This window comes from Styela clava, chromosome 10 (genome assembly GCF_964204865.1).
Source record: "Styela clava chromosome 10, kaStyClav1.hap1.2, whole genome shotgun sequence".
In the NCBI taxonomy this organism is placed as follows: Eukaryota; Metazoa; Chordata; class Ascidiacea; order Stolidobranchia; family Styelidae; genus Styela; species Styela clava.
Genome location: NC_135259.1, coordinates 22,348,446 through 22,364,872, shown reverse-complemented (window position 1 = coordinate 22,364,872; position 16,427 = coordinate 22,348,446). Strand labels below are relative to the sequence as shown.

General features: G+C 36.4%; 1 protein-coding gene across 3 annotated transcripts in view; it reads left to right on the top strand.

The window, feature by feature from the left end:
- Window positions 1-3,340: 3,340 nt before the first annotated feature.
- Window positions 3,341-16,427, top strand: part of LOC120337380 (uncharacterized) — a 36,509-nt gene continuing 23,422 nt past the window's right edge. For 2 of the 3 annotated variants that reach the window (XR_013478015.1, XM_039405139.2), the window contains exons 1-5: window positions 3,341-3,489; window positions 7,611-7,695; window positions 8,115-8,243; window positions 9,774-9,935; window positions 15,533-15,712. Coding sequence is in view for 2 of the 3 variants with exons in the window: in XM_039405139.2 (XP_039261073.2) it covers window positions 7,666-7,695; window positions 8,115-8,243; window positions 9,774-9,935; window positions 15,533-15,712 (501 nt within the window). In the remaining variant the exon portion in view is untranslated. Of the gene's footprint in view, window positions 3,490-3,683; window positions 3,825-7,610; window positions 7,696-8,114; window positions 8,244-9,773; window positions 9,936-15,532; window positions 15,713-16,427 lie in introns of those variants that run through there. The other variant, XM_039405140.2, reaches the window with a different exon arrangement.

Here is a 16,427-nt window from a genome sequence, read left to right as displayed (position 1 = left end):
CAACTATTAATCAATAATTATGTTACGCGAATTGGCTGACGAAATTCTTTACAATAAAATGCAACATAAGCAGATTTTGATACATAAATAGTAACTTAATACTCTATGTTAAGCTGACAAGCCCTGAATAAACCCTTAAACCTCAACTTATCGAGGATATTATTAAACTCATAAATCGATACTATCTTGATATTGCCCACCTTCCTCTGTTTATCTTACTACCGATTATCATTTTAGTAGCGAAACGATAACCTAACTTAGGATAATATAAACAGATCAGATAATTAGCTAGGGGATATGATAACACCCATGAATACTTGCGAAACAACCAGTTAAATTTTTACATTACTGGTATTGGTATTATATAATTTGGAACTTTTTTTCCGCCCGTTGCGCATAAAAACTCCGTTTCCGTTAGATGTTTAATATTCAATGGATTATTAGCCACTGCTACGCACAACTCGCAAGCTGGCTTTTATTCGAAAGTTGATAAATACGTATTCACCCATAAATAAGTAATAGGCTACTGTAGTACATCACTTGCATTCATTCAGTAAATATCTGTGAATCTCAAACATAACAGTGATTATGGATCTGACTCTGATGACCGTGCGGTTGTATCGCTCTCCCCAATCGATGCCGAATAATTTTGTACATTTCTGAAAATTTAGTTATTGTAATAATGCTTGTTTTGGGGTTGACGAATCAATCTCTCTCTAGTATTGAATAATCAAACAATATTTGCCAAACAACACTAAATGAAAAGCGATATTTCCTTCCCAAAAGAACATTAACATCGAATCGAATACGTTTGCCGCTTTATTCCAGTCAGCACTTCAGTCAATTGGCGCACTTTGCTGTAGCCTACCTCTTAGAATATAGGTAAGTCTCTATCTAACATATGTTCCCACTTGTAATATATATAATATAAAGGAGATGATGACAATCCGATAATCCCCGATATGGATCGCGCAGTGGGAAATGCGATATAATTGACGTTTTCCGTTACTAATTGCTCTCCATTCAGTAATTAAGCAACACAATGACACGCCTTTAACCCCACAATAATCATATTTACCTAATTCACTGACATATCGATTGGGGTCAATTTCATGGTGACGTGCAAAGTTAGAGGGTTGATACGATAGTTACATGATCTGTGGCCCCTTCCGAAAAACCTCGGCTATTATTGCCTCTTCTATGAAAATATCTAGTATTGCCTTCCACGCGTTTCCATCAGTTATTTTATGCGCCTTGTTCAATAATAAAAAACCAACTAACGAAACTAAACTCGTTTCGAGGACCGCCCATACTTAAAAATTGGCGCTTGTCCGCTGGTCGTCCAATTTTTTCGTACGGTCCATAGATTGCAAACTTCGGATTTATACTATAGACTTGTGCACTGGTTTCCAACATTTTCAGTGCAATGGACGATGATTGAATTCGAAGTTGTGGTTCCCTTCAAAACACAGTGGTTTCTGTCAGGGCAATGACGTTATCAAAACTATTCATAGCTGTTTTACCGATCTTATTAATATGAATTACAAATAGGTCTACATAACATGTTGCATAACTAACCATTTGATTCAATAGTACCATTCATCAGTCTTTCGAAAGGGAAAAATAAACTACTGACTTATTTAGTATCTCAGTTCTTTTGAACTTTTTAACACTGCAACTAACATAAAACATTAGTGGAATAATAGCCAGAGAATTATTTAATATATACCTAAATTCCAAAGCCGCACTAAAGCCTAAAAAACGGCGGTAGGATCAGGAAATCATCCACTGTTTTTTTCACAATAACACCTCGAAAGTGAACGCGTTCGATACACCTTGTTGGTTGGCAAATGCTAAGGAAATGAACAAAGAAGTCGATGCTTCGGTGAAACATACAATTCATCGCGTCTACAATGCGAAAGCGAATATTTATGTTCCATGTTATTTTTATTTCTTCATTCGCGGATCACGAGTTTGTATCAATCCATCTGTTTTCAACGTCTTTTTTTATGTCTCGCAACTTGTTCCGATCATCGCCTTCTGAAATCTATGAATATTCACAGCGTTGATATTGACGCGCGTTGTGTACTCACTTGTTTTTAAGCAGTCTTAATCCCAAAGTATTTCCTAATCATCCACTTTCACAAGTCAGTCAGTAGTTTATTGGACACGTAGTGGACATAACGATCGTTTCAATATTATGTTGTTGTTGTTCTTGTTCTTTGACACGTTTTTAAAAAGTCGCTTTTCTCTTCGAATACTGGACCAATTGCTTTGAAATTTTCAGTGGTTAAAGATAAAAAAATTTTCCAGAAGGCTATTACTTTTTTTTTCGCTATGACGTCATCAAAATTATGTGACTCTACGTGTCCATATATTTAAGCATAGCTCTCTTGTTTTTCATCAAAATTAAATTACGTTTGATGCAAACAAAAACAAGGGAAAAACATGAAAATGGATTTCACGGTGAAAGGAGACGCCTAAAAAGCAAAAAAAATCTAACTTTGATACAGGTTGCATAAAAAGAAGTCAAACAAACAAATGTAATCAATAAAAAGATTCCAAAAACTAAATCTTTACAAAAAAGAGACAAAAACACAATACAAGGTGTAGGCTTGCTGTGCTGAGTCGGTGGTGTTTGGTGTTGACGAGCAAAATTGCTCGCAACTAATGGCCGATCGATGGACCTAGATTTGAGCAATCGAAGATGGAGGAATCGTGTTGCTATATAAGTTGATACCACACTTGAAGCAGTTTCAGTTCCAAATTTTTATTTACCCTAGGTGACCTGGTACATACCAAGCAGTCGCCGTTTCAACAAAAGAAAATCGACTTTAAGCAACACAGTTTTTTATATAACAAAACCTTCCATATGTTTCTACTACATAAAGATATTTCACCCTTTCATACTTTTCTTCGCGATTTTGTTAAAAATAACCTATGGCTATTTCGCTGTATCCGCCATATTTATAATGGCCAATCAGCAATTAGTAGATAATCATGTTGGTAGAGAGATATTTCGAGCTGTTCAGACAGATATTCGAGCATCGTTGTAAACATTGCCTGGTTTAGTGGTTTTGTGGGTTATTTATAAGTTTTCAGTTGTGTTTTCATGCAAGATTTCTAAGTCTAGTGACCTTATGTAATTGTCATTATGTTTCCCGATGGGCTTTGGAATGGTTGCAATATTCAAAAATTGGTTCAGCAAACATTTTGAGCGACTAGTACAAAATTAACTATCAGCACCTGTAAGCAGTACATGGTCAAATATTTTCGAATAAACTGATGGTTTAACGACTTTAACCTGTTTGTAAGCGTCAAAATTTCGAAAATGAAGTGGAGCGGTAATTTTTCTAGGGTCAGAGGTCGGAGAACATACATTTCGGTCGAGCCCGAAACAGGGAAATTCTAAAAAGCGGAAAAATCAAGGGAATCAATCACTGACGTCATCATTTTGCACGAGGCGAACGAGAATTTCGGCTTCTCGTGGTTAGTTTGTTTCTGTATTTTGATATGTTATTATAGCCTGTACTGATATTGTCTGGCGCGAATTTATGAGAAAATGTTCAACGTTGGCTCGGAGCGCTGAACTACAATAATGAAATTCAATCGGAAGGCCGTACCGGTACCGGTACTGTAGGTCTCAGTCTCGCCATTTCAGCATTTACGGTACCGGTACAGATTTCAGGATTTAGGCTACCGGTCCTCTGTCAGACTGTGTACTGTATCATGGATTTACAGGATTTAAGTAGGCTAGTACGGTGCCGGTAACTTCAATCAGAAATGATGGAAATGTTTCAGAAATTCTGAAATTTTTATATAACGTAAGTTACGGTACCGGTCAGCCTATTGCAGTATTGCTATTATTGCACTTTCAGAAAACGTTGAATACGAGTTGTTATCGGATTGCGACGACATAAGTGATAAAAACTGATCGATTTCGCTGACCGCCAGATAGCCTAAATGTGAATGCAGAACTGCCATGCTACGATGCGCAATTTTTAAGTTTGATGATGTCATTTCAACGTAGGTGCATTGTCATTTATTCTACACGGTAAACCTCGAATTAACTTTTTACGACCAGGGGTTAAAGTTATACAAACCACCAAAGTATGACACTCGGAAGACTTATTTGCGACCAAGGATCAGTGTGCGACTGCGGATTTCAAGCCTTGAACATCGCTTTTGCTGTGTTGAGACTAGAACATACGCAGCCATGCTTGAAAAAATTGGGCTTCTAATTGCATTTCTGATCGTCATATATTTTAAGAACACGGTTATTTTGAACACAACTTGTCAAATTATAAACAAAGCACCGCATCACAGAATTCAAACAGACAAAAACACGGTGATCACAAATTGGTCGACAAAGATATTATCGACATATTGGAAATGCGCACCCCCTATTCCCCCTCCTTTAAATGTTGAAACGCGAAACTTTAAAGATGGTTAAAAGAAACACAACCTTACCCACCTGCCAAGTTTCATCTTTGTCTCTCTTATATTTGTATAGATTTTCAAGCTTTTTTGAAGGGACAATGGGTAGTTGGCGACATGAAAAAATGGTCCGTTTTTTCTCTTTAGGCGGGTTTTCGGTCAGGTTTCGGTTCAGTTTTTTGTTTGTGGCCGCATTTTAGTGTAATTTCGCAGAGCTACGAGGGATAAGTGGACGAAAATGCGTGAGGAATATCGTCGCAGTTTGTTAATTTTTTCGGTATTCTATTAATCGATGAAGTTGATGGCCGCAAATAGAATGTGGTCGCAAAGTGGGTAAGCTACCCTAGGGCCCACAAAAATGTTTGAGATAAATAAAAGTAATAACCTTTTAGCGGTAGTAACACTCTTTAATCATTAAAAATTTAAGGGCAAATGATTATGTATTCAAAGAGAAAAGCGTTTGAAAAAAAATGTTGACATAAGTGGCGATAATAGGATAATCGTAGTTACTAGTATTGCCATACCCACATTTCCGCTATATTTGCGAGGTGTCACTATAGAAAATTCATTTCGCGACTCGCTGCTGTTGGCATTTTTTTCTACGATTGGTAGCTGATGTTCCGAGACAATATAGAGATACTGTTACCTAAGGTATTTAAGACTTCGAATGGATTGCAATAAAAAGTGGCGGTAATAGGGTAACTTACGTTAGAAAAGTAACAATTTGTTGCCGATTTAATTCAGTATTCCAGTACTTTCAGACTTTGGGAAGCGTGTACCCCCAGTCTGGATTTCTTTTTGAACGAGAAATTGGGCGTGCAATCAGAAATTCCCGCGTGCAAATCAGAATTCCCGGCGTGCAATTATAGCTCACGGTGTGCAAAACAACTGCACCCGCGTGCAAGTGATTTTGACTTTAGATACTGTTCAATACATCTGCGACCTCATACCGGTACTGTTCAGTAAATCCGTGTAAAATTATTGGATAAAAAAGAGCACAATGAACATCCTTTGTCATTAATCCTGTAATCTGTGAATTTTGGGAGTGTTTTTTACGTAGAATTATTGTATGAAAAAATAGGTTGAATCAGTGCAAAATGGACGTTTGCTATACTTTGTCACTAATTTTGAGAGTGTTTGTTCAACTTTAGATACCGGTACTGTTCAGTACATCCGTGTAAAATTATTGTATAAAAAATACGCTGAATCAGAGCAGTAACTGACCAGCGCTGGCTAGTCCGGCGATCTTTTCGTCCATAACCATTCTCACAGAATTCCTATTATTCAACACAATGCGCCATACCGCAAAGCAATTTTAAAATACGGTCTTTTTTGCTTCGCTTTTACCATAGCTCGTACCAAAAGCCTATTGATTTTGGATGAATTATGTCGTATAATTAGCAAGTTATTAAGTAATTAGTGATGAAGAGATCTGGATTTTTGCAAATCGGGAGAACGATTTTTACGAAGCGAGAGATTTTTGAGACGCGCTGAATGTATGTGTGCGATGCGCAAATTTTCACACAAGTGAGTCAGAGCGAAAGGTACACACCGCTAGATCGTATCTCGAGATTAATCTTAAAGCATTGTCCATATCCCTCTTGTAACTTCGACGTCGTCGCGATGCGCAAGTTTCCTCCGAGAAATTTTCCACGCTATTGAGTCAGAGCGAAGGATACACGTCGCGAGATCGTATCTCGTTACTTATAATTACTCTTTAATTGAGCAATGTCCATATCCCTCTATCAGGTTCGAGGTTACAGAATTCCTCACCAAAATATCGCTAGGCTGTGTTTGGATAGCCGCCGCAACCCGGGTTAGCGCCTTCGTATTTGACACAATATATAGGATTGGTAAATAGACTATTGGCTGGAAACTAATCGAAACAATTCAGTTCGGATTTGCAGAATTCTTCATAAAAGTATTTCCTCGAGTATTATTTTGACGACGACATGGGGAGTTGGCTATTGTTTCCTAAATTTTTGATATTGGCTGAAAATCAAAACCTAAAATCCGTAATCGAAACAATCCAGTTCGGGATTGCAAAATTTTTCGAATCAATTTGCAGTTTCTGTTTTGGGGGATCCCCTAACTTTCAATCGATAAGTCTTCGGTCTCTGACCGATATTCTCGTTGAAATATTAGATATCGTTCTGCCATATGTTATCTCACATTTTCTGTTTTGAGTGTGATGAATCTGGTCCCCCTTTTTAATATTTATCGTTCAGCCTTTTCAACTTTTATCAATTGCTGTTAGACTCATCCAATCGTGTTACTTTCCGATAACAAGCATTTCTCTTTACCCTAAAATGGCATTTTTAGACTAAAGGAATATGTTCGTTAGGAATACCGCACCTACGGGATAAATATGTGAATCCTGTCCTGCTACTCTCTCAAACTCAAAAATTATTTTTCTGTGCAGTGCAAAGATAAACTAATAGTTACTGATTCTTTTAGTTCCTAGTCAAAATTTTTAGTATTTACCAAATTCATTTTTGCACATTATATAGGAAATACAATTAATTTCGATGTTTTGATACTTTTGATTAATTCCCAGTTTTCAACCTCTATAGTGGGCACAGTTCTCCGATTCCAAAATTCCCTGTCATTTGTTCAATAAAACAAACACTCTACTTGTCTCTGAAATGGGGGCGTTATATACGTTGGATCGTGCCATGCCTGTCTCTATATTTATTAATCTATTTATTATTTATGTTCATGGACCTCCACATCACCAAAACTAAATTTTTTTGCTAAAAACTTGTGAATGATATGGTATTTGTTTTTTAACAACGATAAATCGATTTATTTTATTGAGAAATAAAATGGTGATGTTTTTGGATTGCACGGTGCAGTTTATTAGCACCATGCCGGTTTGCAGATTGTTGCCGATATGATGGCCCAGACTGTTTTGTAAAGGAGAGATTTGCACTCATTGATATAAATGATGTCTTTTAATATGGAGACAATTATTGGAATCGCTGAACTGTGCCAAACTGGTCTAGCTTTATCTAGAAATGTTTGATTCATGCTTTGTGATGTGATGTTTAGTACAAAATTGCATAAAAATGTCTTGATTTTGTACTTTGTATATCATAGCATTTTTGTCTTGTTGGTTAATTTCAGGTTCACTTTTAGGTTGCCTAAACTCTTTGTTTATTTCACACTTACAGGTGCAGTAACAGTATTTCCATCATAAATTAGAAAAAGTGATACAGTCAATACAAAATGGATGCTGTGAAATCCTTCAATGATGAGGTGAAACTCTATTTTATTTATTTTGGGTTCATGCTGACCAGCTGAGATTATTCACAAAAAATTGTCTTCATCTTGTATTCATGCAAAGTATTAGGACATCGGAATGTAGTATTTGTACCAGGGTTAGGCCATAATTTGATTCCTATTTTCCTTATTTTAGTTCTATTACGAGTTTGAGGAGTAGCCAAGTGACTCCCATTTGTACCTGAAATTATGGCCTGGTACACATACTATGTTCCGTTCAGCATCTTGGTTCACATTCTTCGGGAGTAATGTAGTTTTTACCATCACTCAAACACAAAAGTTTCTTATTAATCAATAGTTCACTTGTCATAGTTTCAACGACCAACATCATTGCTTATTTATTTTATTTACTGAGTATATACTGTATTTAATTCATACTATTTGTTGCATTTTAGCTTTCAAGCATCTACGAGACAAAACCCCCAGTGTCTCGAGCAAAGATGACAATCCTGACTAAGAAAGCAATAAAAGGAATCAAGTTCTACAAACACATCGTACAAAGTATGGAGAAATTCATACAAAAGGTATTTTGATATTTTTAACCCCGGATCCCAGTCCCACAGTTCGGGCCGGGTCGGGCTTCTCTATTGCTGACTTTTTCTTAAAATAAATATAGGTTTATAAAAAATATACTAAACATATGTATGGATACTAAACTAAGGAATACGTGTTATAAAATAAATGGCAATTCAAAGAACTCCTAAATAAAATATGAAATTTCAGGTTAGCTCCGGGCTCGTTTCTGCAAATCCAGTGAATTAGTCGGGCTGGGTAGGGTTTAATCAATACCCACGGGCCTGGGTCGGGCTGGGCTGGAATTTTTGGGCCCGATTTTACCCCTACTTTCTACTTCCTTTGACTGCTTGCACAATGATGACATAGAGATATGGACAGATGATCATTCATGATTATAATAGCAGACTCTAAGTCAGGCCTGCACAACATACGGCCCGCGGGCCGCATGCCGCCCGCTAGATACTTCTGTGCGGCCCGCGGGTGATTTGGAAACAAATCTTTGTTATTGCTTTTTTTGTTACATTGTTATTTATGCAAGCGCGCCGCTACTCCGATCATATTAGAAATCGTGAGATTTATGTTTTGCACTAGTTTCAATAAATATCGAACTTGGTATAAAATTGGTGTGCCCTTCGTGACCCTTAAAATTTTTGTCGCTCGACGTCTCGCCCCCCAGTTTGGGAAACCCTGATTTAGATATCTCGGTATTCAAACTGAATCACGCTCAAAACAATATCGGTATACAATCTCGCACCCATTAGTGCATATTAGCAACCTATTAATAACCCCACTATTTTTTACTAGCAGTTTATGAAACGGAAGTTTCTTTTTCAAATTTAGAACTTGAAAAACAATTTTTTCATTCATGAATGCTGCAGAAATTCTCGCACAAAAGATATTGCTATTTACCTTAAAACTTTAAAAAATTGGAGCAGATTTTGTAGAAAAATGTAATTTAACAGTCGAAAAAGTACAACAGAGGAATTTCTATCGCTGCTAAACGGATTGTTTGTCCAGCCTGCAATGGAAATATCTAAAAATGTTAGATATGACTGAATATGTGGGACGATTTTACAAAACTGAACCTGAGTAAAATATTTTCCTGCAGTCAGTTTATACTGCAACACGCAATACCTAATTCTAATAAAATAAAAATATTGAAAATGATGGGTGGGTTTTCAAGGTAGATGAACCACTAAATACTCAAGAAAATAAGATTCTTCATATTTTTAAGCTTTCCAGTAATGAAAGTGTTTCATCAAATTTAACTGTTTCACAATATTATTTTGATTTGAAGTTCATCTTGTGAAATATGTATGTGGCAAAGTTTGCGGCCCGCCGGGCCTTCAGATTTATCCTTGCGGCCCTAGTGGTAATTTGAGTTGTGCAGGCCTGCTCTAAGTGCATGACTTAACATAGGTGGATCCTTCTTCCTTTGCCTATTCTGGAACCTTAATAATAATTCATTTTTACTAACTTATTAATTCTATTTTAATGCGATGATTCCCAAACTTTTAGAACAATTCTCATTTTTACAGTGTCGACCGGAATACAAAGTTCCCGGACTCTATGTGATAGACTCGGTCGTTCGGCAATCAAGACATCAGTTTGGTCAGGAGAAAGACGTCTTCATGCCGAGACTGTGCAAAAATATTCTCGTCACCTTCAAACATTTGTATAAATGTCCACAAGAGGAGAAGGTAGGACTGGTGTTAAGTAAGATGTTAAACTACTGGCTTTGACCTGGAAAGAAAAGTTGGATTTGAAACTTAAACGGATTTTCAATATGGATCAAATAATTGAAACAATTTAAACTCAATTATATTCAATATTTAAAATTTTGTGTTTTAAGGATAATTTAGAATAAGGGTGTGCAAACTGCGAGCCGAATGCGGCCCACAAGGAAAAATAATTTTTTTGGCTTTTGTAGAAGTGCCAATTCTAGAAATTGAAAGTAATTGTGCAAGTCATTGAAATCCCTTTCTGCTGCCAGGGATGGCCATTTCCGAATACTAAACTATTCCGAATACATTCTAAAATAATGTTTTCGAATCTGGAATTCCGAATACATTCTAAAATCGAAAATAACACATTTTTGTTTTAATTAATTAAAACCCAGTAAATTAGGAAATAAGCTTCAATAGAAATAACAGAATGAAGCCACAAACCAACAGTATATGTACACAAAGTAATTGATAGTTTATTAGCTATCAATAAAAAATGATAGCAACTTGTGACACAGTCAGTTTATTAACATTATTCACTTTGTACAAATGACCATATGAAAAGATAGCCAAGGAGTTGTCTGACGCTTTCTATCATTGGTACCATGATATTACGATAATAGTCAAGTCTATTGACAAAAATACTACTTGTATTCAGATAATTGTGTATATTTTCTGAGAGTAATAAAATTTATTGGCAATAGGGGCAACAACAATCAAAAATCCATTATGCCTTTAAAAATTCTAATATTTAAGCCTGAGGTATTCTACTACCTACCAGTATATTGTTATTATGTGTAACATATTGTTGTGTTTGGAATTAGAAATAAATTAGTAGAGAATAGATAACCACCACTGCCAGCGCGCGGCCAGGATTTTCGAAATCGGAAATTCCCATTGCCGCCTGTAACACCCACCGCGATTTCGCGCTCGTTAAAAGAGCCGTCTTTTCAGCGTATAACGATCATTCTGTTACGTAAAATATTCAATACATGACAACTACGATATTCTAAAATATCTTTATATATTAATTTAATGTGTTCAACGTAACTCGCGGTTGCTTCTTCTTACGTCAAAAAAAAAACATTACTATTTGGTCCACGGCGATCTGTGACCTAAAATTACGAGATAAACTGCCTGATGTATTTAATTTTAATGCGTATTTTTGCAATCTTGCCAACTCGTTATCGCCGTTAGAAAAATCTCAAATAATTATATAAAATCCTGTTAAGGGTAGAGTATAATTCATTTCATACAATGAATATACATATAAAGTTTAGCAGTAAATTAAAAATACATATTCATCGCCGCGATTATGCCACCTCGACTTTTACAACAAATAATATAACAACGAATATATATTTTTCTGTTGTGCAAAGTGATGAATTCGTGACCGACACGGGCATATTTAAAATGTCACTGTTGTCTTTCCATGATTTGTGTATTTTATTTCGAATCTATTGTTGTATTTCAATGATTTGTGTCTTTCTGAAGATAAATTTTTGTTTTTTTGTTGTTCTATATGCTTCATTGCTATATTTGCTGCTTTAATACAGCACCAAGGTGTCGCTGACTAGATGACTCATTGAGTCTATTCGCGACCCCGCGTCAATTGCAATGAATCAATGTTTTTCGTTTTTTCAATTTACTGTGTTTTCTTTTGCCTCATATTGATTCTTGCATGACGAAATAAAATATCTGAATCTGAATCTGAATCTATTAATTTAATTGTCTTCATTTTAACCTGCGATTGCGTCGACAAAATAAAATCCTCACCACTCTTATATACCATTGCAATCCGCGGTCATAAAAATAAAAACATGAGGTAAACTGTCCGATTAAATATTGTTTTGATCCGTATTTTGCGAATTCGGCAAATATTTAGATGTACTTGTTAACAGTGACTCCGCTCGATCGAAATGCTGCCACTCTGATTATTTTTAGATAAAACCGTTCGAAAAATCCATATATATGCTGTAATATCTCAGAGTAAAATTTATTTCATCACAATAAAATTGATTGAATATACTTTAGTTTAGATTGAATATATTATATACATCCTCACAACCAGGGAAAAAGTCGCGTTTCAAACCTTGTATCGTGTTAACATGAAAATATTCGACGGCAATTCAAAGTAATGGATAATCAGGCAAATTCCGCCCTCAATTAGTGACGATATGTTTCTAAACGCCTACCAAACATAATGTGTGCCATAGGCACACGAAATTTTGCGATTTTCACTGCCTAGAAAAGCGTTTTTTAAATTTTCGCGGGCCTCAATAAAACTTATATTGTTTACGGTTTTATTTTCAGTATTTTAAATTGCCGCTTTTCAATCAAAAAGTTGCGTTGTCTTTAGAAACTCGCCGCCGATGAACGTATTTACCAGATTCACAATTCCGTGCGCGTACAAAAATAAAATAAATCTTATCGTTATCGTGAAACAAATTTGTGAAAAATTTTCGTTTTAGAGTAAATAACACAATCGTAAAGGCGTTTACGGGCCTAAATAAGACGTTACGCTGATGAGTGATGAAAACAATCACGCGCAAGTTTCTATCGAGAATGTTTTCATTCAACGGAAACGTCTTGAAAGCGGCGTCGAAAATGTGTGACGTCACACAAATATCCGATATTCTTATGAACGTGAATTCCGATATTCGAATGACGAGATATTCGAATACATTCGAATACTTTATTCGAATTGGCCATCCCTGTCTGCTGCAATGTCTATGTCTATGATGTTACAACGCCCTAACAGCTAGCTTGTGCGAATCGAACAACGCATTTCATAAGATCAAAAACCAAAATTTTTATGCCTGTGACTGCTACAAAACCTATGCTGAATAAAAGTGCGGCCCGAGGTTTTACTCAGTTATTTGTATCTGGCCCTCCTGTATTAAAGGTTGCACACCCCTGATTTAGAATATTTAAAAACATTATTCTGAGAAATTGAGGTCTCTCAGTATGGCCAAATAGATGTACGTAATCAATCAAATCTATAAAGGTAACCATTGTTCTGTAAGCCCACGCACACCTATTTACTCGCAAATAACATTAGACCTGCCTCTTGGCGAAGTTATGGAGCGCTCACTGTTATTAATAGCTAATGAGACCATAAACGAGAATATCGGTCGGAGACCGAAGACTTATCGATCGAAAGTTAGGAGATCCCCCAAAACAGAAGCTGCGGTTTCGATTCATGCGCTTTTACTCCATAGTGACACCCAGTGGCGCAACCAGCGGGGGGTTACGGGAGTCGTGTCCCCCCCGTTTGAAATTCGTTTTTTTTTTATTATTGTTCTACATAACAATCCGGTGAAAACTACTTTTTTCCAGTGCTTTATCACCCCGACGTAATTTAACACCGTCCGACTTCAATCATACCTGACGTAATAAACGCTATCCCCGCGTATATGTTTGTATTCGTAAATGAGATATGTTTCCTCAAAAAAGTAGAAATCGCGCGCTGTCGATGCGAATTGAAAGCGACAATAGCATAATGCTATCTCTCTCTCTCTTATGACGAATACTCTCGTGCTTCATCATCTTGACGCAATGTAACGCTGCCCGTCTTCATGTTATAATAATGCAGTAGAAACTCTGAAAATCTGGATACGAAAATTATTTTCGGAAAAATGTTGCTTCGATTAACCTAAGATTTTCTACATATGAATGGCCGAAAACCGAAAACGCCGTACGCATCCTATCGTCCCCGTCCACTTTTCTGATTTAAAAACATTTCACAATTATTTCATTTTTTATCGCAATCGAAAGCAGCAATGTGTAGCACGGCAATAACTAACAGTCGTCATGAAAGGTTTTCAATAAACTCCGACTTGAAGTGCTTATAAGACGTCGAGGGCGATTTTGGTTGAAAATTTTTTACATTTGTTATCGTATATTTCAATATAGTCAAGATATGTTGTGCACCTCGGCAATAAACTTAAAAGCAAATCCTGTCCTAATAAATTGTTTTCATTCTCAGTTTCTATAGTTATCGAACTTAACGGAAATTTTTTAATTTCTTGCAGTCTAAAATAGCTTCCAAATATTATTTGGTTTCTATCGAAGGTTTTATCGTTATCCCGACGTCGTTGATAACAATATCGTTCATTTTAAGTTGGAGGTATTGGTTTATAATCAAAAAATTATAACACATAACATGAAAAATTTAAATCAACGCAGACTCAAAAAGTAAAACACGTTTTTCCAACTTTATTCTCCATTATTGGGCGGACGGAAATTTGGGAATCGGGTTTACCTAATTTGATTATGATGACGATGGTAAACAAAAGTACACAAACATACCATACCGTTCTTAGTCGTTATTTCTCTGTCCTTTCTTCTTTCTATGTGCATATTCATTTTTGAACTCTGTGCTGATTTGAATATTTCATTTCGGCTGTTATGTATTTTTGTTTGTAAATAATATCTATCCGCGATAGATATTAAATACTTTTTATTAAGAGCTATTTTATACGCGCTCAATTACAAGAAAAGAAAAAATTTCCTGTTATGTTCGGTCACTATTGAAACTGAGGATGAAAACAACTAATTAAGACACAATTTGCCGAGGAGGCCTAAACCATCTCGACTAAGTTAAAATACACGAAAATATTTTCAATCAAAAAAGTCCTCGAAGTCTTATAAGTTCTTCAAGTCGGCGTTTATCGAAATTCTTTCATGTCAGCTTAGCTGTAATATATTGTTTCACTATCCACGAGGCGCAAAGCGAGGGAAACATTGAAAATAATTAACAGCTTTTCGTTAGCAATTCGCTGGAATGTAATGAACGGCGTTTTGCTACCCACGAGGTGCAAGACATAGCGAAGCGCCGTTAATGAACGAGTGAAAGGCTGGGATTTAGTCGATGGCGTTTCCCTTTTAACCACGAGCAATTTATCGTGTTTTAGTTGGGCGACACCTAGTGGCGTTGCGACTTACGTCGTGGTTGCACGGTGTAAATTCCTGTCGGACCCCAAAACCCCCCCCCCCCCCCCCCGTTGAAAACGGCCTGGTTGACGGACTGGTGACACCGTGTGTCCTATCACTGATTAATTAATAACTCGCTAAATATACGACTTAATTTATCCAATATCAATAGGCTCCTGATCCTAGATATGATGAATGCAAATACAAAATTGGAAGCAGATTCACCCTCGCTTTTGTGAGATATTGCGTGTATCTAACAAACAAACAGACAAATACCTATCTATCAACATACTTACCGATCGATAAGTAATAAGATAACTTATTAAGATCTTAATAACTTACTTAAGATCGATAAGTAATAATTATAATGTAGAATTACACTTAGCGCAGTGGTTACGACAATTGATTGACTTTGGGGCCAAAATTAGAAACGCGAGGATGTTTGTGGGCTGGAAGAGGCGAGCGCTCACAACGGGCCGGTACTGGTGCATATAATGAAATTAGGATACCAACGTTGTTACCAAAATAAACACTGCTCTTGTGATACAGCTTGTCTTGAGACTTGAAAGAGTTCATCTTATTAAGAATATTATACAAATCGCATTAGCTATTGATCTTCGTTTTCATTATTTTTACAGCAACGGATTATCAGAGTCCTGAACCTCTGGCAGAAGAACAATGTTTTTCCTCCTGAGATTGTCCAGCAGTTGTTGGTCATGGGTGGGGCCCCCGTACCCGATGGGCCGGCTTCATCTCAGCCCCCTGCCCCGTTATCATTGCCCCAACTTGCAGACGTATCCTCCATTGCAATCGGAGAGGTTTGTCGGTATTTTTTATTTGTTTATTTTTTTACTCCTGTGCATTTTTTCCACCTTGAACAATACTCTGTTTAAACAGCTACTGATATATCAGGATCTGCAATATTTAGATAAGGCCAGAATCTTCGTTGCTTCAGAAGTGCATGTACCAATATGAAGATAACTGATTTTGTACGCCTACTTGACATCAAGTTGTGTAAAGGGACTGAAACCTATGGGTATATTCCCAGACAGTGTCCGAACACATATTAGAACTAAAATAATGAAAATCGGAATAAAATTATGGCCTAACCCTAACCTGGTACACATACCACAGGAAAAACCATACCATATTTTGTTTTGGCCCTCACAGATGTATTACATGAAGTAAAAATACTTGAACAATATCTGATTTTAAAACAACAAACCTGGTTAATATATATTGAGAACCAACTTTATAACAAAATTGAAATTGTAAAGGGACTTTATGGACACCCTGTACGAGGTGTTCGTATGTTCAGGATATATGGATATGTTTTTTGGTCGAACTTATTAAATATATATTGACTTCCAACATGTACTTTGTTGAACTTGATTCGGCACTTTTTCACTAGATAATGATTTTCTGTTGCGTAAAATATTCAATCCAGGGCTGATGTGAACATTTAAAATGTCTTACCATATTAATTTAATTGTGTTCATCGTAACTCGCGGTTTCGTTGACTTTCAGTAAAGT